This window comes from Furipterus horrens, unplaced genomic scaffold, assembly GCF_987537825.1.
Source record: "Furipterus horrens unplaced genomic scaffold, mFurHor1.1.pri manual_scaffold_2, whole genome shotgun sequence".
Lineage (NCBI taxonomy): Eukaryota > Metazoa > Chordata > Mammalia > Chiroptera > Furipteridae > Furipterus > Furipterus horrens.
The window spans coordinates 118,809,719-118,837,378 of NW_028327172.1; the positions used below are offsets into that span (position 1 = coordinate 118,809,719).

The following is a 27,660-nucleotide window of genomic DNA, read 5'->3' on the forward strand; positions in this document are numbered from 1 at the left end:
AAGCTACATTAACCTTCTCCCAGAACCAATCTGGAATTACAACTAAGTTGTAGAGAAATGATCCTGAACAAACAGCTGAACATTAGCTGGAGAGAAGCCTTATAACCATGGAGAGACAGAAGAAACCATTTCACCACAAAGAAACATGTAGAGAGTGAGGAAAATGTGCAAGAGGGTTGGCTGGGCTCCCACTGGAGGCAGCTAAATTTCCTTAGGAATATTTCAGTAGCCTGGGATTCCCCCTGAGAAGTGTGGGGTGTAAGCCCCAAGCTGGGCTCCCCAGCCTATAGCACCAGAGCCAGAAAGGAACCCAGATAACATCTAGTGTGAAAAGCAGCAGGGTTTCTGTCTGCCAGGGAGAGGTGGCTGGAGACACACAGATCCTCTTAAAGGGCCAATGCACAAAATTACATTTTCAGCCACTTATCCTGGGATCTGGCCAAGAGAGGGAAGAATGTACTAGAGATTATTGAGGTGGGTCTTGGGTTGGCAGCTCTGGGGAGAGAACTGAAGGAACAGCCTCCAGGATTCCTGTGCTGAATCATTCTCCATACTGGAGGAGCCATGTTGCTCAGGCAGAGCACTCCTCTCCAAATGGCATCAGCCTAAGGGGAAGCAATAGCTCCACCCACAGGAATTATTCTGTCCCATAATGCAAGCTTAAATTCAGCTGCTGATTACAGTTTAAGATTATATCATTGATTAGTTTAACAACTAAGGTGGATATCTGAGAGCTCTATGAAACTGCAGCTGGCTCTCCCCTGAGCACAGTGCTGCTAAAAGCTGGACTTGGTGCATAGCCTAGTTCTTTCTTCACCAAAGCAGGCCCAGCAGGTGGAGCCATATACTATAGATTGCTGATAGCTCCAAACAGGTTGTCCAGGACCTATACCAGAGTCTTTCCAGATCTCCCTAATACACAGAAACAAATATAAGAAGCAGCCAAAGATGGAAAACAAAGAAACAGAACCCAAATAAAGGAACTAGAGAATTCTCCAGAAGAAGAACTACATAAAATTGAGGCAAGCAATTTACCAGATAGAATTTAGAGTAATGATTATAAGGATATTCAACAGCATGAAAAAAGACATAGAAATCATAAAAAAGGACCAATCAGAAATAATGCAATATCTAAAATAAATAATATACTAGAAGGAATAAACAGTAGGTTAGATGAGGGAGAGGATCAAATCAGTGATTTGGAAGACATGGTAAAAATGTACATTCAGGCAGAGAAGAAAAAAGAAAAAAGAATTTTAACAAAATGGGGAGAGCTTAAAAAACATTTTGGACCACATGAAGCATAGCAACATCTGTATCATGGGAATACCAGAAGGAGAAGAGCAGGAGCAAGGGATAGAGAACCTAATTGAAGAAATGATGACTGAAAACTTCCTTAATATGGTGAAAGAAAAAGGCACACAAGTTTAGGAAGCTTAGAGAGTTCAAGAAAGTTGGACCCAAAGAAGCCTACACTGAGGCATATCATGATTAAAATGACAAGGCTTAAAGACAAGGAGAGAATCATAAAAGCTGCAAGAAAAAAGCAGGTAGCTACATACAAAGGAGAACCAATTAGACTATCATCTGATTTCTCAACAGAAATATTTCAGGCAAATCAGTGGTGTGAAATGCTCATGGTTTTGAAAAGCAAGGCCCTAGGACCAAGGCTACTTTACCCAGCAAGGCTATCATTTAAAATCAAAGGAGAAATAAGGAGCTTCCCATAAGAAAAAGCTAAAGGAGTTTGTTAAAACCTAACCAGTACTACAAAAAATATTAAAGGGCTTGCTTTAAAAAAAAAAAAAAAAAAGACAAAATAAAAGAGAACGAAAAAATAAATAAATTACAGGAAAATTGTCTAGCAATAAAATGGCACTACATATGTATTTATCAATACTCACCTAAAATGTAAATTGCTTCAATGTTCCAGACATAGGGTATCTGAATGGATAAGAAAACAAGACCCACATACGTGCTACTTCCAAGAGACCCACCTCTGATCAGAAGATACACACAGACTAAAAGTAAAAGGATGGAAAAAGACATTTCATACAAATGGAAAGGAAAAAAGCTAGGATAGCAATACTTATATCTGGAAAAATGGTCTTCAAAACAAAAACTATAGTAAGATACAAAGAAAGGCATTACATAATGATAAATGGAACAATGCAACAAGAGGATATAACTCTAGTAAATATTTATGCAGCCAACAAAGGAGCACTTAAATATGTGAAGCACATCTCAATGGACATAAAAGGAGAGATTGACAGAAATACAGTAACAGTCAGGGATTTTAACAGCCCATGGACTTCAATAAATAGGTTTTCCAGGCAGAAAATCAACAAGGAGACAGCAGTCTTAAACAACACACTAGATCAAATGACTTTAATTGATACCTTCAGAACATTTTTACCCCAAAACAGTAGAATATACATACTTTTCAAGTGCACATAGAACATCTTTTAGGATAGACCACATCTTAGGACACAAAACAAATCTCAATAAATTTAAGAAGATTGAAATCACATCAAGCATCTTTGTGCATGAAAAACACAAAGACATGGAAGCTATATATCATTCTATTAAAAAATGAATGGTTCAATAATGAGATCAAGGAAGGAATCAAAATATACCTTGAAACAAATGAAAAAGAGGATACAACCACCCAAAATCTGTGAGACATTGGGAAAGAAATTCTAAGAGGGAAATTCATAGAATTACAGGCCTATCTCAAAAAAAATAAAATAAAAAGAGAGAGAGAGAGAGAGAAAGAAAAAAAGAAAAAGCTCAAAGAAAGAATCTAACTTTACACTTAAAGAAACTTGAAAGAGAACACTAAACAAAGCCCAAAGTGTGTAGAAGGAAGGAAATAATAAAGACCAGAGCAGAAATAAATGAAGTAGAGTCTAAAAAGTGATACAAAATATCAATGAATCCGAAAGCTGGTTCTTTGAAAATATAAACAAGATTGACAAACCTTTATCCAGACTCACCAAGAAAAAAAGAGAGATTACCCAAATAAATAAAATCAGAAATGAAAGAGGAGAAATAACAACCAACACCAAAGAAATACAAAGGGGAATAGGAAAATATTATGAACAACTGTATGTCAAAAAATTGGACAACTTGGACTAAATGGAAAAATTTCTAGAGACATACAATCTCCCCAAACTAAATTAGGAAGAATCAGAGAATCTAAATAGACAAATTATACCTAGTGAAATTGAAGCAGTAATCAAAAAGCTCCTAACAAACAAAGGCATAGGACTGATGGCTTCACAGGGGAATTTTACCATACATTCCAAGAAGAACTAACACCTCTCCTTCTCAACTATTTGATAAAATTCATGGGGAGGGAAGGCTCCCAAGAACATTTTTAAAGGGCAACATTATTGTAATTCTAACAGCAGATAAAGACATTACAAAAAAGAAAATTATAGGCCAATAATCCTGATGAACATAGACGCTAAATATCTCAACAAAATACTAGCAAACCAAATACAGCAATGCATCAAAAAGACCATACACCATGATCAAATAGGATTTATTTCAGGAATGCAAAGTTAGTATAACATTCACAAATCTATAAATATGATTCACCACATAAACAAAATGAAGGATAAAAACCACATGACCATATCAATAGATGAGGAAAAAGCATTTGATAAAATTCATCACCCATTTATGATAAAAACTCTGAGCAAAGTGGGAGTAGAGGGAGTATACCTAACGTAATAAAGATCATATATGACAAACCCATTGCCTGCATCATACTCAATGGGCAAAAACTATGTGTTTCCTTTAAGATTGTGAGCAAGACAGGGATGTATGCTTTCACTTCTCTATACAACACAGTACTGGAAGTCCTAGACATGGCAATCAGACAAGGAGAAGAAATAAAAGGTACCAAATTGGAGAGGAAGAAGTAAAGCTGTCTTTATTTGCAGATAACATAATATTGTACATAGAAAACCCCAAAGAATCCACCAAGAAGCTACTAGACCTGATAAATGAATTCAGCAAAGTAGAAGGATACAAAATTGATATCTAAAAATTAGTTGCATTTTTATAATGTCCATACTACCCAAAGCAATCTATAGATTCAATGCAATTCCTATCAAGATTCCAAAGACATCTTTCACAGAACTAGAATAAATATTCCAAAAATGTATATGGAACAACAAAAGGCCCCACATAGCAACAGTAATCCTGAGAAAGAAGAACAAAGTTGGAGGAATCACATGACCTAATATCAAAGTATATTATAAAGCCATAGTAATCAAATCAGCATGTTACTGGCATAAAAAAACATAGCTCAATGGAACAGAACAGAGAGCCCAGAAATAAACCCACAACTTTATAGTCAATATTGAATAGAAAAAACAAGCACATGCAATTGGCTAAAAATAAATGGTTTTGGAAAAACTGGACAAATACACGCAGAAAAATGAAACTAGAACACCTTCTTACACCACACACAATAATAAATTCAAAATGGATCAAATACTTAAATTTAGACACAAAACCATAAAAATCATAGAAGAAAACATAGGCAGCAAAATCTCAGACATTGCTCATAGCACTATTTTTTTCACCTAAGCATATCTAATTAATATTTGACAAGAAAGCCAAAGAAGTACTCAATGGAGAAAAGATAGTCTCTTTAATAAATGGTGCGGAGATAACCTGGATATTCACATGTAAAAGAATGAAACTAGAGCCCAATCTTATACCAGTAACAAAAGTAAACTAGAAATGTATTACTGACCAAAATGTAAGATATGAAAAATTAACACTTACACAGTGATGTATGTCAATTACATCTAAATAAAATTGGAAAAAAATAGATTTTCACCACCCACATAAAATCCTGCAAAAGTGGAAGAGAAAGAATCCAAATAACTTAGATTTTCACTCCTTTCTATCTGAAGATAAAAGGACCAAGAAAATTGCAAAGAGAACTTAAATTTAATTTAATAGGTTAGATATTTTTACTGATATATCTCCTAAGGTAAAGGAAATCGAAGAAAAAATAAACTAATTGGACTACACCAAAATAAAAAGGTTTTGCACAGCAAAAGAGGCCATCAACAAAACAAAAAGATGAACCACATTATAGGAGAACATATTTGCCAATGTGTCTGATAAGGGATTAATATTCAAAATTTATTAACGACTTACAAAACTCAATACCAAAAAAACAAACAACCCCATTAAAAATAGGCAGGGGACCTGAATAGACAATTCTTCAAAGAGGATATATAGGCCCATAGACATATGATTAGAAGCTCAACCTCACTAATTATAAGAGAAATGCAAATTTAAATCACTATGAGACATTTCACACCTGTCAGAATGGCTATTATCAACAAATCAACAAAAAAGTGCTGGTGAGGATGTGGAGAAAGGGGGACCCTTTTGCACTGTTGGTGGGAATGCAGACTGCTGCAGCCACCGTGAAAAGCAGTATGGAGATACCTCAAAAAATTAAAAATGGAACTGCCTTTCAACCCAGCTATCTCACCTCTAAGAATATATCCAAAGGAACCCAAAACACTAACTTGAAAGAATATAAGCATCCTTATGCTCAATGCAGCATTATTTACAATTGCCAAGATATGGAAGCAGCCCAATGTCCATAAGTAGATGAGTAGATAAAATAACTAGGATGTTTACACAATGGAATTCTACTCGGCCAAAAAAAGGAGAAAATTTTACCCCTTGTGACAGTACAGATGGAGCTAGAGAACACTATGCTAAGTGAAATAAGCCAGTCAGAAAGACAAATATCACATGTTTTCACTCGTATGTGGAATCTAATGGACAAACTGAACTAACAAGGAAAATGGGGACAGACTGATAGAGAGAGAGCAAGATGACAGTTCAGGGTGGGGGAGGTTAGGGGTAGGGATTGATCAAAAAGGAAAAAGGCCTCATGGACATAGACAACAGTGTGGTGACTGCTGGGGGGGGGGGGCATAGAAGACTAAATGGTAATGGAAAAAATACAATAAAGTTTAAATTTTAAAAAATAAAATATTAATTGCTTTATAATTGTAGAGAAATGTAATCAAGATCTTTACATCACAGTGCTTCTAGCCCTATATTACATATATCTAAAAAGAATTGTGGATAAAACTCTGATTAGGAGAAACTCACTTCATCTAGTGGCCTTGAACAAATCAGTAAGAAAAAGTTTTCTGCCTGTTATCTCATTTGTAATATGAGTTTGTTATCCCATTTATGATATAAGTATAGGAACATATAATTGTATATATTGCTTGAGGTAGATTTTGAAGCAATAAGAGACACACACACTACAGTTCTGTGGTACCAAGGCGACACATCCCATTAAGTTATCAAGTGATATTACTGTAAAACCCATATGTTTTTACTTGTAACATGTTCATCTTACAACAGCTTTTTTTTTCCCTGAAAGACTGGAGCCTAAAGCAAGATTTTCTGATTATAACATATCTCCATTCATCCCATTTTTTTATTACTCAGAACACAAAAAACTCCTGTACTTTTCACTGTATTTGTATCCAAGCCAAATGTAAAAACGTAGCTGTCTCCTGCTTCTCAAAAATACGTAGCTCCTGTGCAAGCAGGGGCAGCAGAGGAATATGAACAGAGAAGCCTAGAGCCTTCTTTGCTGAATGCCACCTGTTTCCTCTGACCCCTGATACCAGTGTCTCCATTAGCACTCCCTCCATCAGCATCCACACAACTACAGTATGGGTTTATGAGTCTTACTTGGGCTTTCAAATGCCATTATTGCTGTTGCTCATCTCTTCTTTGGAGACTGAGAGTGGGCCCTCTTTTTTCTCATACTGCAGACCATAGGCCAGATAGCACTCGCCTCCCTGTGTGTGCTGCAGGCTGCTTTGTGAGACAGCCTGGCTCCAGGCCACTGGAGCAGACAGGAAGAGCCGTGCTGCTAGTGTTCACATGTGCCCACAGACAGACATGTGTTGCCCCAGCCCCCTAGCAAGGCTGAGCAACCCTTTGTTTCCCGAACATGTGTTATGCTTTCCCGTGTCCACACTTCATTACATTGCTTGACTGCCCATGACTCACAGTCCCTGTTTTTAAATGTTTTATCATCTTTTAAAGATGTCTCAAATACCACCCACCAACCTGAGACTTGTGCATTTCTTGCAAAATTTTGTCAGCTGTGATTTTGATTTAAAACACTCTTGGGTGACTTGACACATTCTTTCTTGTATATACGTATTTCCTTATTGTTTGGGTCCTCTAAGAAGGGACATTAGCTGTGTAACTGTGGACAGATTACTTGCCCCACTGTAACATTTTCCACTCATTAAAAGAGGATTACAATAGTAAACTTACCTCATAAAATCATTTTGAAGATAAAATTAATGTAAGTACAGAACTTAGACCAATGCTTGTTACATAGTAAATGTTATGTAAGCCATTATTTTAATAATAACATTACTACACCTATTATATTATAAATATATATGTGAATGACTGTATTTTTTTCCATGTTTTCTTTTTTTTTTAATGTTTTTTATTGATTATAATGTTACATTTGTCCCAATTTCCCTTCCCTCTTCTCCCCTCCACCCGGTGGCCCCCCTCCCTCCTGTTGTCCCCCCCTTTTAGACCATGTCCATTGGTTGTACATATAGTTCTTCTCAACCTCTCTGTCTATTCCATTCCCTCCTACCATGATCCTTAATTCCTATAACATCTCCCTCCCTCTCCCCCTTTCCCCTCCCCTCCCAATATGCTCCCCATACCTATAGTTCTTTTTCCACTCTCGTTGCCTAGTTAGTTTGCCTTTGTTTAAATTCCCTAGCTTCTGTTGTTTCTTGTGATGCAGTTTTCATTTTAGTGTTCATAGTTTTGATCCTCCTTTTTCTAAACCTGTCCCTTTAACATCTCATATAACAGTGGTTTGGATCTAATGAACTCTTTCAGTTTTATTTTGTCCTGGAAGCACTTTCTCTGCCCTTCTATTCTGAATGACAATTTCGCTGGAGAGAGTATTCGTGGTTGTCGGTTTTGGATTTTCATTACTTTGAATATTTCTTGCCAGTCCCTTCTTGCCTGCAGGGTCTCCCTTGAGAAGTCAGCTGATAGTCTAATTGGGACCCCTTTGTACATGATTCTTTTCTTCTCTCTTGCTGCTTTTAAGATTCTCTCTTTATCTTTAACTTTTGACATTTTGATTATAATGTGTCTTGGAGTGGTTCTCCCTGGGTCCAGTTGTTTTGGAATTCTCTGTGCTTCCTGGACCTGTAAGTCTATTTCCTTCCCCAAGTTTGGGAAGTTCTGCTTTATTATATTTTCACTTAATTTTTCAATTTCTAGTTCATCTTCTTTGCCCTCTGGCAAACCAATGATTCTTATGTTGGGCCTTTTATAGCTGTCCCAGAGGTTTCTGATCCTCTCTTCATTTTCCTTGCTTCCCATTTTTTCTCTCTGCACTGGTTGACTGTTTGTTCCTTCTTTGTGTTCTGGTTTGTTGATTTGAACTCTGGATTTTATTTCCTCACCATCTGTCTCGTATGTGGTTTTGTTCCTTTCAGTATGAGTGTTTTTCAATTCTTTCTCATCTTTTTCCAGATCTTTTGTGAATTCTGTAAGCCACCTGATAACAATGGCCCTGAACTGAGCCTCTGACAGGTTTCTTATTTGTTCATCTGTCAGGTTCTTCATCTGTTGCCTGGTGAGCTGTGCCACCAGGATTTCTATAGTTGTCTGCCTCATTTTGACAGATGCGCTTTGTTTTCTTGGGCCGGCTGTAGGGGGCGGTGCCTGTGTACTCGTCAGGACCCAGCAACCGGCGCCGATCCGCAACCTTTCTCACCAGCATTTTGTCGTCACTGCCCAGCGACCAGTGGCGATCTGCAACCTACTTAGCAGCGCTGTGGCACTTTGTGTGGAGGCGGGGGTCCAAGATGGATTCACACAGTTATTCCGCTAGGAGACCGGGATCCGTCCTCCCGCCCCCTGGGCCTCACTGTTCAGGGCAATGTGGTGGCTGCTTCTCCCAGCGTTGGGGTCGCAAGCCGCCGGGGTTTGACTGCCGCCCGCGTTGTTCTCCCTGCCGCTGTCCCTGGTGCGACCGCAAACAGCACCACCCACTTTCGCTCTTCCTACCTGCCCAAAGGGCGCCGCTGGTTTATAACTTCATACATTGGGCTTCCGTGTAGTTTTATTTTCTGGAATTTCTAGTTATCTTTTGTTTTGAAGTAGTTGTATTCCTCTCTAGTTGTAGAGGGAGACCGAGCGCGTCCATCTAAGCCTCCATCTTGGCCGGAAGTCTGGATGACTGTATTTTTAAAGGAAACTTAACTTATCCTTTCTTATATTTCTGTTGTTTAACCTACTTTCTAAGTTAATATTTTTAAATAAGTAAATAAAAAATAATAATAAAGCACCTATGCCATTGTTGTAATTCACTAGATATTAAATTTTGCCTAAACTTAGCTATTACTGCTTCAGTTTGGTGAATTTCTAACCAATTCAGCTTTTTGGTGAGGAATATATCTTTATAAAACTTCAAAGTATTCTCAGACACAGGGCATAAAATTTAATTTTTCATCTGTTCACTTGGCTTAGCAGTTAATAAATGCAAATCTCAGATAAGTAACTCAATTCTTACCTTAGTGTTTAATTACATGACCAATAACAATGTAAAGGTGTTCAAATATATATACATAACATTAATATGTAATGCTAAAAAACTAGTTGATCTAGTGAATCAATAATTATATTTATGTGTGCTAAGATATTGTTGATTTCTATAGAATTTTACCCTAAACAGTTTTAGAGGCACTTTCAGAAAAAATCAAATAACATTAAATCTGATATCCAAGGCATATGAATATCTTTTTTTGTTTTATATAGACTTTATTTTTAGAACATTTTTAGGTTTACAAATAAATTGAGAGGTATGTACATAAATTTCTCATACACACCTTATTCTTGCATATACATAGCCACCCCATTATCAACATGGTTCACTAACATGATATATTTACTGAGGATGAACCTACATTGATAAATCAAAATCACCCAAAGGCCATAGTTTACCTTATTGTTCACTCACTGTTGTCCATTTGATGGGTTTAGGTAAAAATATAATCACATATATCAGTCATTATAACAACATACAGAATGTTTCATTGCCTTAAAAATCCTTGGTTCTGCATCTCTTTCTCCACCGCACACCTGGTAACCACTCATCTTTTTATTGTCTCCATAATTTTGCCTTTTCTAGAAGGTCATAAATTGAAATTATACAGTAGGTAGCCTTTATAGATTGGCTTCTATCAGTAATATACATTTGTTTCCCATGTCTTTCCATGGCTTGACTGATTGCTCACATCTTTTTATTACTGAATTATATTATACTACCTGTATGTACCACATTTTATTTATCCATTCACCTACTGTAGGATGTCTTCATTGCTTCCAAATTTGGGCAGTTATGAATAAAGCTGTTATAAACATCCATGTGCAGATTTCTGTATGGACATAAATTAGCAGCTCCTTTGGGTAAATACCAAGAAGTGAGAGCATTGTATTGTATAGTAAGAGTATGTTTAGTTTTGTAAGAAACTGGCAAACTGTTTCAGAGTGGCTGTACCATTTTGCACTTTCAGTCTTTTGTTTGGTGTGTTCTGTGTTCTGAATTTTGGCCATTTTAATAGGTGTATAGTGTCATGTCATTGTAATTTTTATTTTTCTGATGACATATGATGTGGAACATCATTTCATATGCCTATTTGCCCTCCGTATATCTTATTTGGTTAGGTGTATATTAAGCTCCTTGGTCCATTTTTAATCAGCCTTTTATTTTTTTATTGTTGAATTTTAAATGTGATTATATAAAGGGCAGGACAAAAGTAGGTTTACAGTTGTGAGTATGCAAAACATTTTATTCTTGTATTATTATTTATTTATTATTATTTTCTATACAAACAACTGTAAGCCTAATTTTCCCCCACCCTGTAATTTGAATAAATATCCTTTATCAAATATATCTTTTGCAAGTATTCACTGTCAATCTGTGGCTTGTCTTGTAATTTTCTTGATGTTGTCTTTCACAGAACAGAAGTTATTTTAATGAAGTTCTATTTATCAATAATTTTTTGTCAGGGACCCTTCCTTTTGGTGTTGCATTTAAAGAGCCATCACCATAACTAAGGTCATCTAGGTTCTTCCTACGTCATCTTCGATGAGTTTTATAGTTTTTCATTTTATATTTACACCTATGATCCATTTGGATTTAACTTTTGTGAAGGGTATGAGGTCTGTGTCTAGATTCTTTTTTCTGCATGTGGATACCCAGTTGTTCCATGATCAGTTTTTGAAGAGCCAAGTTTTGCTACATTGTATTGCTTTTGTTGCTTTGTCAAAGATGAATTGACCATATTTATGGGGGACTTTTTTGAATTTAAAGAAACTGTTTTAAACTTTATATATTACTTTGTAAAATAATTCTTCAGTCAAATCTCATGGTCTGCCATTTGGAAATAAATAGTTGTCTACATTTCAAAACACAAAAATCCCTCTCAGAAGATATGTAAATGTAAAGCTGAAAATAAACTGTATTAGGCAAATTTATTTAAACTCCATGTAAGGTTACACACGCAATTAAGTTACCTCCAGAGAAAAGTAAATATTAGGCACATCTTGATTTCCTTTAGGCCAGCGGCCCCCAACCCTTTTGGCACCAGGGATCAGCAGTTGGGTGCGGCGCGGGGAGCGTGGGCAGGAGGTGGAGCTCAAAAGAGCTTCCTTGATGGCTGGGTTCCTGACAGACTGCTGACCAGTGCCTGGTCTGCAGGCAGGGGTCCTCTGCTTTAGACTATGAATAGAAGATTAGGAACTATTTTTACAAGTGACTGAAATCTGCCAAATAAATCACTTGAAACTTAAGAAATGCTAAGCTACTACCTCACAGGAAGAAGGTTTGCAATTCTCAGTGACATAATGGACTGGAATGAGGCTCATTTTCCAGTAATTATGGAATATAAAAAGCAGCACCCTCGATGTCTTGGCTGGGGCACACACAAAATAAAATTCATTTTATTATTACAAGTTAAAAAAATTTCAGAGTTCTGGGCTAAATAAAATTATGTTTTTCTTCCAAAGTGAGTTTATTGATTTTATTGATTCTTTTCTACTTTTGATTTTACCTGTGGGTATGGGGGAACTATATTTCTTTAATATATAACAATGTTGTTCCTTCTACCACAAAATTTTTCCGTTTTATATTACCTTAAAGGCAATACAAATTTACTTTCAACCATTTTGGTCTCCTATCAACTTATCAAATTTATTTTACTACAGTTTTGGTTTGTCTTTGGTATACAGTATTCCCTCACTTATCGCAGGTATTACATTCTAGAACTGTCCCCACCCCACGATAGGCGAAAATCCACAAAGTAGGAACCTTACATTTATTTTAGTATTTACATATACTTTAAGGCTTTATAAACCTTTCCCACACAGTTATAAATCATTCCCATTCCCTTATTAACCTTTCCCACTCCCTTATTAACCTTTTCCAAACTTTTATAAACACTACTTCTGTTCTTAAAGATATTCAACACTCTTAAACCTACGTAACTTTAACAACATATGTATACAATACCACAAAATCCCATGATATAGTGAAAAATCTGGGATAAATAATTAAATATAATATTTTTAAAAATCCCACAATACAGTGAGACCATGATAAGTGAACCATGATACAGAGAGGGACTACTGTATAAAGTGCATTTTAATGTAATGTTCCTTTTAAAAATTTTTGGACTTCCAGCCAAGATGCAGTCGTAAACAGACACACTGTGCCTCCCTCCACAACTAAGAAGGAATACAACTACATCAAAACAAGAAACAAGCAGAAGTTCCAGAAAATCAAACTGCATGGAAGTCCAGCAAACAAAGATATAAAGAAGAAATACTCATCCAGACAGGTGGGAGGGGTGGAGCCAAGGCAGAGAGGACACAATGTGGTGGCAGCAACAGTGGCAGAGGCAGGGTGGCAGAAAACACAGTCACACGTTTTAAAGTCAGGAGGGACACCTAGGGAGCATTCCCAGTTCCTCACTGGACCTCGCAGCTCATGGTCCCAGCACCAAGGAAAATCAAACCTCATTGCTTCTGACTGTGCAGACCAGTGAGGGTTGGAGTGAAGGCAGAGACTGCTGGTCTCTCAGCAGAGTCTGCTTGTTTGAGGGGCACCCCACAGTCCTAGAACACCCGCAGACCCGCCCACTATGGGAGCAGCGGCCAGTGCAGCAGCTAGAGGGGTGCCAGTCTGGTGTGGAAGCAGGAGAGGTGTCTAGAAGTAGGGCAAGTGCTGAGCAGGAAGCATTGTTCCCTCTCGGACCCCTCCCCTACATACAGTGCCACAATGTGGTGAAACGAGTCACCCTGTATTAACGAATCCCTAAGGCTTCGCCCCTTACAACATAGCAGGAGCGACAGCTCTACCTGGAACATGGAGGCAAACAAACACAGGAGCCTATTAGAATGAGGAGACAGAGAAGTATGGCCCAAAAGGGGGAATGGATCAAGGTCCCAGTGGGGAACTAAGTGACGAGGAGATAGCCAGTCTAACAGATGAGGAGACAGACAATCTAACAGCTGCTGAATTCAAAACACTGGTGATAAAGATGCTCACAGATTTGACAGATATGCTTGAGTATGGCAAACGCATAAGAGAAGAAATGAAAGCTACGCTAAGTGAAACGAAGAAAAATCCACACAAAACCAATAGTGAAAGGAAGTAAACTGGGGTTCAAATCAATGATTTGGAACATAAGGAAGAAAAAAACAGTCAGTCAGTGCAGAATGAGGAAGCAAGAATTGAAAAAAATGAGGAAAACTCCCCAAATTTTGTGAAGGAGATGGACATACAGGTCTGGGAATCACGAAGGGTCCTGGGTGAGCTGGACCCAGAGGGGGCCACACCAGGATGCATTATGATTGAGATGCCAAAGGTGAAAGATAAAGAGAGAGTCCTGGGGGCAGTAAGAGAGAGGCGGAGAGTTGCCTACAGGGGGGTGCCTATAGGACTATCAGCTGATTTCTCAGAGGACACTTTGCAGGCAGGAAGGGACTGACAAGCAGTATTCAATGTGATGAAAGGCAACCTGTAACCAGGACTACTGTATCCAGCAAAGCTATCATTTGGAATGGAAGGGCAGATGAAGTGTTTCCCAGACAAGGTAAAGCTAAAGGAGTTCATCATCACCAAGCCATTATTATATGAAATGTCAAAGGAACTTACTTAAGGAAAAAAAGATCAAAACTCTGAACACTAAAGTGACAACAAACTCACAACTATCAACAACTGAATCTAAAAAATAAAAACAAAATCCAACTAAGCAAACCAGAATAGGAACAGAATTGTAGGTATGAGGATCATTTGGAGGGTTATCAGCTGGGAGAGGGGAGGGAGAGAAATGAGGAAATGATGCAGGGACTAAGAAGCATAATTGGTTGGTACAAAATAGACAGGCAGAAGTTAAGAATAATATAGGAAAGGTGAAGCCAAAGAACTTGTATGCATGACCCGTGGACATGAACTAAGGGGGTGGGAATGCTGGAGGGAAGGGGGGTACTGGGCAGAGAGGAGCAAAGGGGAAAAATTGGAACTACTGTAACATAATCAATAAAATATACTTAAAAATCTTTTGTTACTTTTTTGGGATAACATTAGTTAATAAAATTATACAGATTGCAATTCTATACAGGTTCAACTCTATAATATATCATCTCAAATAGATCTGTATTTAGGTAACACCTAAGAGTGTATATATTACCAATGTATTTACCAAAGTTAAATGAGGTGCTAAAATGCATTCTTATAACTGTTTTGAGTAGAAACTAGTAAAATGCAATGGAGTGAAATGGTGGCTATTAATAAGCAAAACTGTTTATTGAGGATACATGTGTGTCTCCCAGGTTTTGCTGATTATGAGATAATAATCTGCTATTGAATGATATTGATAGTGTTAATAAACTCCACAATTTAAATGTAAACTTTTTAAATGGAAAAAATACTTAGAGTACTATGGTGCATTGCAGTATATAAAAAATAATATTAAATGCAATGTATAAAATAAGTACTTTTATATCATTTTATCTCTAGTGACTTTTTCCTGTATGAACAGACTCTCCTTAAATTGACACCTGCAATCAAATTAAACGTTTGAGGGTAGAAATTTTATTTACTATATCACCATATATTCATTAATTTATGATTCATCTTTCTGGCTATTGATATTTCATCACTTAAATGCCCTGATCAATAGAAATAAATCTTATTCATGTATTATTTCAGTCACGTAAATATCTAATGAGAATCAATAGATCCACAACAATACAAGCTTTGAGAATCCTTCTATTTATTTTGCCAAAAATCACTTATTTTCTGATAATAATAATATAAAGTTAAGGGTCTTTTGTTTCATTTGTCAAATAACACTTTTCTAACAACTAAAGAGTATAATCTTTGTGGGAAATTACTGGGTCTCTAAGTGGTACTTTATGTTTGCTTCTGGCTTGGATTTCAGAAACCACTTGCTCCTCTGTTTTTAGATAAACGACAGTGATGATGACAGTGCTAGCCTTTTATTATGGGTGTGAGTTTCACCCCCCCAATTTGTTTTTGTTTGTTTGTTTGTTTGTTTTGTTTTTGTTTTCTGGGTTTTTCTTGGCCCTCACTCAAATTGGCAAAAGCTTAGTAATAGTCAACATAAATGTAAACCTAAGTACCTCTTCACTAATTCCAGTGTGCTAACCATTTCATTACTTAATTTTTATTTAGTTTTCTTCCAAATGAAAGCATGTTGTTTTATTTGATAGGATTGGAATGCTTAGAATAGTATACTGATTTCTACTTTTGACATAGAGGTATTTTGTGTTTCCGCTACAAAAGTTTACCTTTTTATTATCATCTTTAAACTAAAACTGATTTCAAGATTTTAGAATTGCCAATAGCAAAGCTCTTTGCTGAAAATAATTATATACTTTTGTTACTGTTATAGGAATAGAAAATCAGAGTTAAGCTAATATATGTAGCAATCAAAGATTCATGGTTCATTAAAGTCAAAGTTCTTTAATCAGTTTTTGACCACTCACCTTTATACTTTGTATCTCATTCACTGCCAATTTCTCCTTCCCTACTCTTGGTGCACCAAATAGGAAACCCTTCTGAGCTCTCACCAGTCCCCTCTCATACCATTTCATGCTGGAAGAAGGCAAACTAGTTTTAATATTAACCTAAACAAGTCCTTGTTGTAATATCCAGATTGTGAAGGCAAGTATCAGTCATGTGAGAATGAAACACTATACCATCATTTGAGAGATCTCTGTCCTCACCAACTCTGCTGACATCCAGTCCTTAGGGTGCCTTATATATTGTAATGGGAATAGTGTCCCAGGAGAATTTCATGGTACAACCTATGCAGTCTTACCCTGGAGCTCTGCTTAATTTCCACTAGCTTAATTGGTCCAGTCTTGACCCATTATCACAAATGTTTTGTGATTCCTCACTCTAAAAAATAGAGATAATTTTTTAAATCATTGTAAGCTACAGAAAATGCTATTTAGAAGTCTTTATATTTTTATTCTTTATATTCTGAGTTCAACGTAACTCATTTACTCTTATAACTGAATATAAATTATAACATAAACAAATTTTAGTACCACAAAAAAATAAAGCAACATAAAAATGTATTCTGTAATAAAATAATGATATTACTGAAGATAATAGAGAAAGGTTGAATGCTTTCTATGTGCCAAGCTCTGTGCTAAGTATCAGGTATGTATTTTCTGATTTAATCTGCACAATCATATTATAAGGTAAGGTATGTTCATGCTTATTTTTACATCCAGAGAGACTAAGAGAGAGGAATGTGCTTAAGCTCAAGTAGGTAATAAATGGAAGCATAAGATTTCATTCCAGATCTGTCTGACAATACTTCTGGACTCAAACTCAGCCTCTATAACCTACACATATTTATAGATGAGCTATTTAGTAGAAGTCTTAATCATTATCATCATCATCATCTAGTGATATTTTCATTACTCCACGATTGGGGTATAATGTATAAATGTTGACTCCACTCCTCTTTTCAAAATTCCCATGTTCTCCCCTAAATTCACCTGCTTCTTTGATTGGGTAGCTTTGCTCTTTGCCTACTACATATAAGCTAATAAGTCTTGCTCTTGCTTGCACCATTCTTTTTGGCCAAAAATATACACATTCTTTCCTCTTTTGCCAATTTATTTAGTGTTTACTCATTCATTAGCTCAAAAAGCATGCATTAACTGCTAGGACTATATTTACAATTTATCTCTCAAATTTTATCCCTCCTTCAAATTCTAGCTGTAGTTATTCCAGACTAGGATTATTTCATTCTTTTTGTCTTCTATTGCACTCTTTAGTCAAACCAAACACTTGAGACTACAATTGTTTCATAAATTTCACTTTTATTTCTCTGGCTACATATGCAGAATCTTAGGAACCTATGTTATTATATTTTGTATACACCCTAGAAACTTGCCTAGCATTATGTACATGAAAAACATTCAATAAATATATATTAACTAATGAACTAAGGCTATTTATCATTTATCATGCTTGAAAATGTTAGATGGCATGTCTAGACTACATAGTAAGAATTTTCCAGAGATGACTTGTTACATGACTTTAGTAGTCTCCTGTACCAGAAATTGATTCTTCAAGATGTTTTAGTTGAGTTCTGAATGCCATTCTGAAGTTGAGTCCAGTTAATTAAGAATGATTCTCTGCTTTCAATTTTGACCTTTGATTTCTGTGATTATATCCTCCTATATTTGATATATATTTTGTCTCTTTACTAAATCCCTTCTTTGTGCTCTTTCCATCTAACTTCATTTTTAAATGGTGGAATACAATGTATGGTTTTTGTTTTCAGTGTGTTTATTGTTCAGAAGCACCCAACATCTAATTAATCCATTTAACTTCATGGCAACTTGTTTGAAGTCTTTTCATTTTTAAACAATAGCCCTGACCAGTATGGGTGAATTAACTGGGCGTGTCCCTCAAAGCTAAAGGTCAGCAGGTGGGTTCAGTCCTCAGTCAGGACGCAAGCAAGAAGCAACCAATGTTTCTCTCCCTCTACTTTCCCCTCCCCCCCTAAAAATAAATAAATAAAATCTTTAAAAAAATAAATACAGTAAGATTCGATTTAATGTAATATATGGTTTGATGTTCAATTGCTTGCATCAAAGCACTTTTTTTGTATCTTTATTATCTAATTTGGACTTTGTACTTAGTCATTCTGCAATTTAATTCTATCAATCTGTTTTCATAGTTAAAAGTCTTGTGGATCAAATTAATAGGCTATCATACATTTATCTACCTTTTGTTTTCCCAAAATGGTAAATTTTGTAACTTTATTAAAAAGTTTTGGAATACTCACTATTTAATACCCATATACCCACTCCAATATATATTTCCAAATGTTATATGAAGCAATATAAAGGATATCCAAGAATATTGATATTATATCTAAAACTCTCATCTTAAATTACATCAAAAAGGTGTTTTCTATCCTCATCTATAAATGGCAAGAGTTCTTTGGGGGAGTATCATTTTTAAAAAAGTGTTTTCAGCATTAGAACTGGTTACTAGATGTCATTGTTTGTTTGACTCTTGACCTCAGCCTTTGGCATTGAAGCTGTAAAATATCTTGTCTATCCCATCTCCTTGATATTTCTTAAATCTACCTTCTCCAGTAAATATTTTCTTTTCACTATTTCATTACCCTTCACCTTGACTATTAAAATAATTGCCTCTCTTTCTTACCTACTATTGTATTTATTTTTCTAAAATATAGGCAGGAACATGCTATTTCCCACTTCTTAGAAAATAATTACATACTAAAAAGCATTTAAAACTTTATAAAATAAAACCTGAATTCACCACCCAATCTTTACATTCAAATGTATTCCTCCATGAGACCTAATCAAACCAGCTATGACCCACTCACCAAGTCATCTGCTGTTTCAGTCATATTTGTCCACTGACCTAGAACTTGCTCCCTCCCTTCTTTTTACATTTTAAAATTACACTTATCCATTAAGACTCAGCTTGAATACCGCCTACTCTGAAATGTTCTCTGTTCCATTAATACAATAGAAATGATTGCATGTTTCTATATTATAGCATTTTGCAAGTATGTGCATTTTTTTAAAGCTTATTTCATTTTGCCTTATCTATACATCTTTTCTCCCCCAATAATTTTAAACTGATGTCTGGGGTTTTTTAATTTTCATATTTGTGTCTCTCACATTGCCTAATACAGTGTTTTGTGCACCTGTACTCTGGATGTCATACCTGCCATCTCCGTAGCCCTTGCCTACATTAAAACACACCTTTGCCGACTTTTATAACTCATTTTTTGAAAAGCACCCTTCTTCATATCATGGTTCCTGAACAGGAACTCAATACACCTGATGCCTTCCATTCTTCACTCTATTTTACTCTTCAAGATCCTTCAATGCAGTAGGAAGTCACACAATTCTGTTGTAACTCCCCTCTCCAGAGTAATCAGTGGCCTTAACTGAAAACTTTTATGAACTGTTCTTAGGGCTTCTCCTATTTAATTTTTATATTTGGGACCTGAATCTTATAATATAAAGAGAAACTTTCATGAGAAACTATATGAATCTGCTTTTGGACCATATTCCCAGATGGCCTAAGAAGAAACAAATTTTCCTAAAAGATATAATGAGAGCTAAGATATTTATTCCTATAATGTGCCCTTGAAAAAATTTTTGAGACTCTACGTTTGCTGTTTTTCATCTTTCAGTATAATATAACATTGATTATTCTTCTTAACATTTAGTAAGAATAATCTTTATTATTTCAATGGAAATCTTATCTCAGACTCTGCAGCCCAATGCATTCCTTTTGAGTAATATATAAAATATTACATATGCAGATTACATTTATTGAGCACTTACTATGTAGTGAATGTGATGTGTTTTTCTTACATTATTCTAATTTAGCCCTCCAAGCCAACTGATGGCATACATATTACTAGTTAAATTTTGCAGGAGAGAATATTGAGATTTAAAATAAAGTATCTTAACCAATTGAATAACTAATAAATAATAGACCTATAATTTGTTCTTAGACTGATATCAAAATTTGACCTCTGTCCACTGTCCCACACAGCCAAATATTAAAGAATTAGATGTCAAGTGTGATCATACTTGTCTTTGAAACCATCATTGATTTCATTAGACAGTTAATATATCACTAGATATAATATTTTTCAAAATAAATATGATTATAAATGTAAGAAACTCAAGAAACATTGGTTCTTTAATATAAATATTTCTAAAGATCGTTTTATTGCTGAAAAACATTTACTTACTGCATAGCCTGATTATACAAAATATCAATTTTGTATAAAATCTATAAAAGTGCTCAAATCGGTCAAACTCTGATTTTTATTTTTATTTGAAAGCAATTTCTTTCAAAATTTTTTCTGGCTTTTTTGTTTGTACAAATGTCATATAGTTTACATTATGGCACAAAAATTGTTTCATTAAGCTTCACCCTCAATTAACATACCTACACTTACATATACACTTGTCCATAATTTTTTATTAATTTGCACTGATCTTGGGCTCATATTGTCTAGGCTTGTGAACCATATATAGGAAGTTTTTATATAATTCCTGAAATATTTGAAAACCATTTCTGTTTTCTAGTTAGCAAAAACTTTCTTATTGTGATTTTTAAAGTATTATAAATTTAATAAAATATTATTGATCTACCTTATGAAATATAGAGGTCAGGCTAATTGGAAATAATAAATGGCTATGTTCAACAATGCTTTTAATATCAAAGCATAAAAATACAATCAACATATTAATCTCCCTAGTAAAGTTACACACTGTTCATATTATCATTTAAGTGAACCAAAGAGAAAATAAAATTTAAACAGAAAATGAGCTTTTGCATCAAGTTCAGTAAAAAATACTAAAGAAATTTTTATTTTCACATTTCCACTGGAAATGAAACACTGTACTCTTCTCTGAATAACATTAGTTTAAAAAGAAAAAAAAGAATAAGTTCTATTTTGCCCCCATTGACCAACGTGGGTAACAAACCAAATTTTTTCAGTCAATATGTAGGCTGAGTATTCTTGCATACCAAGGCTGCTATAAATTTAAAAATGTTTTAATAGTTTTTTTTTTATTTTTAAAAGGTCAGTCCAAATGCAGAGTTTATAAACTACTTATTTCAATAAGTTTTATTAAGAACAAAAGCATAAGTTATTTGAATAATCACCTGGAGTTGATGGCAACAAAATGTGACCTGTTAACTCAACTAGGCTCCCTCTTTTCTCTAGATGCTTTTGTACAAATAGAACTATCACTCATATTGCTTCGCCTTCTCTGTGAGCACGGATGTTTTCTGAATGTCGACTCCATGTCTTTTTCAGAGATTATAAATCAAGACTAGCACTTCCAGAAATAACAGCTTTCTGCCCTTTCTCAGTAATTCTCCCTTCTAAGTGTAGAGGAACTGATTTCAGAAAGATAAACATAAATTCCCTTACTTGGGTTTTTGTTTTCTTTTTAATGACCAAAAATAAAACATTTTACAATTTCATGTCTTCCACTGTATTATAATACCTGATGTAATTGATAATATCTTTTGAATGGGTAAAAAGATTCAGAAATATTAAAAGAAAGCAAAGTTCATAGTTTTAAAAAGAAATTGTTGTTTTCAGTTTTATTCAGGAGTTATTTATTACAGCTAAAGTTTATTACTTTGAATCTTAAAGTAGTTGTAGTGAATTTTATTTTTAAATAAATGTATTGCTTATTTTACGTGTTCTAATGTACTAGTTATACTTTTAAAACTATGTGTTATTAAGCAATGGTAGATGGCACAAATATAATAAGATAGATAATATAATGAAATTCAAGTATTTAAATAAAAACTTTAAATCTATTTTTATTTCTATGTATCAGCTTTTTTGGTATATGTAAAATGCAGATTTATTAAGACTAATGCAAATTATTGAAAATTACATTCATTTTTTTTCAGATTCAAGAAATTAGTAGAAACGATGAGCAAGAACATGACTATGAAGAGGATATTACTTCACTTTCTGCATATATTCCCAGTAAGTGTTCCTATGTTATGTATAATACATATATATATGTTTGTATTACATAATGTAACTGAAAAGTAAGGCTGAAGAGGGCATGGAAAAGTAATTAACTGAATGACTTTTAATTTATAATATGGCAGAAATATTTCTAGATTATCTTGCTAGTTTAAATACTCCTAAGTTCAATGTTTAATAATCAAACACCTGTTTTTCCTACCCAAACAAAATACACAAGTCAGGTTGATGTAAATATTCTGACTAATAACTATATTTTTTAGTTTGTTTTTTTAGTTTTAAACAAAGTCACATTCTTTTCAGACCTTACTTCTCTCAGGTAGGAAATGAGAAGGTTAGATGAGGTTACTCTCTAAGGTCCTCACTGGCTGCAATAGGATGTAATTCTATGGTCTAATGTCTGAAGATTAATTCAACCTTTATAGATACATGTCACTGTGCCCGTTATGTCAGATCACATTGGTACAAAACAGCTTGTTTCACCAACATGTCTCATATGCATCACTTACCTAACATCTCCAAATCTCGAAACCCTAATTCCTGCCACTCCCAGCCTGATCCACCTGCTGACTTCCCCATTCAAGCAGTTGAAGATTCTATCTTTAATCTATTCAGTCCAAAACCTGGACACATATGATTTTGTACTTTGTCTCCTACCCCATATTCAATCTGCCATAGCACTGTTTGCTCTATCTTCTAAATACAGCCAGCATTCAGCCATTTCTCTCTTTTTATTGTAATTATTCCCAGTCCACTCTTCCATCAGCTCCCCCTGGGTCATTGCAGTAGGACAGTGGCTCACAATGGAGGGCTATTTTCTGCCCCAGAAGAGGATATCAATGAATGGAGGTTTTTTGTTTTGTTTTTAAGAAAGCTTACAATCAGGTTTAGTTTGTACATATTTGTTTCAGGTGTACAACATAGTGGATAGACAAGGATATATTTTACAAGGTGCTCTCCCCCTTGATACTTTCAGTACACACATAGCAACATATACATAATTATTACAATATTACTGACTATATTCCCAATGCTATACTTTACAGCCCCATATGTATTTTGTAATTACTACTTTGAACTTCTTATTTCCTTCACCTCTTTCATGGAGTCCCCAAACACCCTCCCCTCTGGCAACCATTAGTTTGTTATCTGAGTCTGTGAGTCTGTTTCGATTTTGTTTGTTTATTTTATTCTTTAGTTTCCACATATACATGAAATCAAATGATATTTGTCTTTCTCTGACTCACTTATTGAACAGCAATTTTTTTTATTGCCATGAGTTGAGAAGGGAGGTTTGCATCTGGACTTTACAGAGCAGAGACAACAGAACTGCTGCTAAATATCCCGCAGTACATGCCCCACACAACACAGGAATATCCAGTTCAAAATGTCAGTAACACTGCTTTTAAGAAACTCTTATCAGGAGACTTCCGGCCAAGATGGAGGCCTAGATAGACATGCTGGGTCTCCCTCCACAACTAAGAAGAAATAAAACTACCTCAAAACTAGAGACAACCAGAAGTTCCAGAAAATCAAGCTGCATGAAAGTCCAACAAACAAAGATATAAAGAAGAAATACTCATCCAGACAGGAGGAGGGACAGAACCCAGGAGGAGAGGAAATGGTTTGGTGGCAGCAGCAGCAGCGACATCGCCAGCAGTGGCAGGCAGGCAGAAAGTGCAGTTACATGTTACAAAACATCAGGAGGGACACCTGGGAGAGTGTTCCCAGCTCCTGACCAGACTGCACAGCTCATGGTTCCAGCATCAGGGAAAATCAAGCCTCTTTGCTTCTGACTGTGCAAACCAGTGGGGGTTGGGGTGAAGAAAGAAACTGCTGGTCTCTCAGCAGAGTCTGCTTGTTTAAAGGGCCCCCATAGTCCTAGAACATCCACTGGCCCTCCCACTCTGGGTTTGACGGCCAGAGCAGCAGCTAGAGAGGTGCTAGACCCATACAGGAAGTGGGAGAAGTGCCTGGAAAAGGGGCAAGTGCTGAGCAAGCATCATTGTTCCCTCTCAGACTGCTCCCCCACATACAGTACCACAACATGGTGAAACAGGTTACCCATACTGATGAATACCTAAGGCTCTGCCACTTACAACATAACAGGTGTGACTGCTCTACCTAAGATGCAGAAGCAAACAAACACAGGAGCCTGTCAAGATAGACAGAGAAATATGGCCCAAAAGAGTGAATGGATCAAGGTTCCAGTGAGAGAACTAAGCAATGAGGAGATAGCCAACCTCACAGTTGCAGAATTCAAAACACTGATGATAAAGATGCTCACAGGCTTGACAGATATGCTTGAGTACGGCAAATGCATAAGGGAAGAAGTGAAGGCTATGCTAAATGAAACAAAGGAAAATCCACACAAAACCAATTGTGAAGGGAAAAAAAACAGGGTTCAAACCAATGATTTGGAATATAAGGAAGAAAAAAACAGTCAACCAGTACAGAATAAGGAAACAAGAATTGAAAAAAATGAGGAGAGGTTTAAGGAACCTCTGGGACAACTTTAAATGTGCCAACATCCAAATCATAGGGGTGCCAGAAGGAGAAGAAGAAGAGCAAGAAATTGAAAGCTTATGTGAAAAAATTATTAAGGAAAGTTTTCCGAATTTGGTGGAGGAAATAGACATACAAGTCCAGGAAGCACAGAGAGTTCCAAGCAAGCTAGACCCCAAAGGGACCATACCAAGACACATCATTATTAAAATGCCAAAGGTGAAAGATAAAGAGAGAATCTTAAAAGCAGCAAGAGAAACACAGAGAGTTACCTACAAAGGGGTGCCTATAAGACTATCAGCTGGTTTCTCAAAAGAAACTTTGCAGGCAAGAAGGGACTGTAAATAAATATTCAATGTGATGAAAAGCAAGGACCTACACCCAACACTACTCTATCCAGCAAAGCTATCATTTAGAATGAAAAGGCAGATGAAGTGCTTCCCAGACAAGGTAAAGCTAAAGAAGTTCATCATCATGAATCCATTATTATATGAAATGTCAAAGGGACTTATTTAAGACAAAGAAGATCAACACTATGGACACTAAAATGACAACAAATTCACAACTATCAACAACTGAATCTAAAAAAAAAAAAAAAAAAAAAGTCCAACTAAGAAAACCAGAATAGGAACAAAATCATAGGTATGTGGAGCATTTGGAGGGTTATCAGCTGGGAGAGGGGAGAGGGAGAAATGGGGAAATGGTGCAGGGATTAAGGGGGAAGTTAAGAATAATATAGGAACGGGTGAAGCCAAAGAACTTATATGCACGAACCATGGCCATGAGCTAAGGGGGTGTGGGAATGCTGGAGGGAAAAGGGGTACTGGGCAGAGGGGAGCAAAGGGGGAAAATTGGAGCTGCTGTAACAACATAATCAATAAAATGTACTTTAAAAAAAAGAGGTCTATAAGATTCCAAAAAAAAAAAAGAACAAGAAAAGAAACTCCATCAATAGCAGCTTCCACACTTGTCACCCTGAATACATTATACTTCATAAAGGAACTAATCACTCTTCTGCTCCAAATCCTCCAATACCTTCGCATCATTCTTACAATCATCACTGATGAGGCCCTAGATGATCATCCCATCTCTGACCACTCTCCTGCTTTTTCACAGCCACGGTGACATCTCATACACCCAGCAAGCTTTTGCCTCAGGCATTTGCACTTCTAACAGTGTGCAGTTGAAACTCAGCTAAGCATTACTGATCACAGTTTTTTTCAAATGATAGGCTAACCTGCAAACCAAAAAAATTTAACCACAATGCCTTTACTTTGACAAAGTCAGTAAATGCCTTCAAACATTATTGCAGAACACAAAACAATGCTAAATATTGAAGTAATATATTAATACATGAAGTTTTAATGTACATTTTATTATTTTTAATGATAATAAAAGCAATGATAAAGGCCATCTTTAATAATGACCATATATTCAAGATGACATTTAATCCTCATAAAAAATGTCTGAAGTACGAAAACATTATTTCAGTTATTTGTACTGACAACCTCATCAGTACAAAGAGTTTGGACCTGGAACTGTCTCACATGCAAAACTCAGTGTGACTGGGCTCAGGCCTTAGCCTCTTTCACAGGAGAGTGGGTGAAGCAGAGTTCCATTGGTTCCACCACTGCTGTGAAGCTTTCTAAATCCCGCTAACCCACTACCCGAATTTCCAGGGCTGGATCGCAGGTTTGGGCATATTTGACAAGGATCGAGGAGACTGTTGCTTAGACAGTGTATACATAAAACATAAACACTAAATACCTCAACATAAGGTTGGCTACAAGAAGTTTCCTATAATTTCCTATAACATAAGTGTAATTCTAAGTTGGTGTTTGACTTGCTGAGAGAGACATAGTAAAGTCCCTTTGCTAGTCCTGAGGAATCATTTCTTTTCAGTTATTCCATCATCTGCTCCATCAACATTTCCAGAGACTACTTTGAATCGGGCGTGGTGTTTGGTGTTAGAAGTAGAAAGATGTGGTCTGTGTAGAACTCTGCGCAAGAGTGAAAGGCTGTCTGCTTGGCCTGGGCTGGTAGCTAAGAATCTTAGTTTGAAGTTCTAGTACTGGCACCTGGACCTTTCATGTCTCACATGAAAGAAGAGAAAAATAAAACAATAAAACTCCATGTAGAAATATGGGTATCCTCACAGGCATGATTTTTCTGCATGACTCATTAAGTTTTTCATTGCTGAAATTTTTCTACAATTTAACCCTCCATTAAAAAAAATCCTTTTCCTATATGCCACTCTTGCTTCTGTAGCTATATTTAAGTTTAGCAACAGTTTAAAAACAATTATTTGCTTTTCTTTTGCACTGATAATGACAAAAATTCAGATACTCCCTGTAATAAAGAGGTTCAAAAGTTTGTTTTAAAATTTGTGAAACCTTAATTTAGAGCAGAATTTTCATAAAGAGAATATAAACAAAAATTTTTAAGATTTAAAGGTATTGCATTATAATAAGTTTTTCTATTTTCTTTGTGAGTGGTTAGAGAGCATTTAATGTACAGTATAAAAACAAATGTTGGAATCATGATTCTTAGATGGAGGGCATTTGGATCATTTGGTTAAGTTTCAGGATAGGAATACATATTATAGGTGAGAGAACTGAGTCTTAGACTTAACTACTATTGATGATTTGGATACCTTCCTCATTAAAAAAAAAATTAACACTTTTCCCAAGTAATATTTTCAAGAATTAAAGTAATATCTGTTGATAACTACATATTAAAATAATGACTAAATAAGAATCATATTTATTTTATTGCATTATCACAAGGAAGTTATTTTTTTTCTTTACATTTTCTGTCACTTATATTTATTTATAATGATTTCTAATAAAAAAATGCAGTAATGCAGTCATATCTATGAATCTGCTTAAAGAGTAACTCTAGAGAATCAGAATATTATACGTATGAGTTTGCCTCATACTGAGGTAGCAAGATA

The 27,660-nt window shown here is 35.6% G+C and overlaps 1 protein-coding gene across 1 annotated transcript in view; it reads left to right on the forward strand.

Moving 5' to 3' along the window:
* Positions 1 to 27,660, forward strand: part of BANK1 (B cell scaffold protein with ankyrin repeats 1) — a 321,562-nt gene that overhangs the window by 242,090 nt on the left and 51,812 nt on the right. Inside the window, exon 8 of the mRNA XM_090266342.1 lies at positions 22,121 to 22,199. Within this exon, the coding sequence (XP_090122468.1) occupies positions 22,121 to 22,199 (79 nt within the window). The remainder of the gene's footprint in view (positions 1 to 22,120; positions 22,200 to 27,660) is intronic.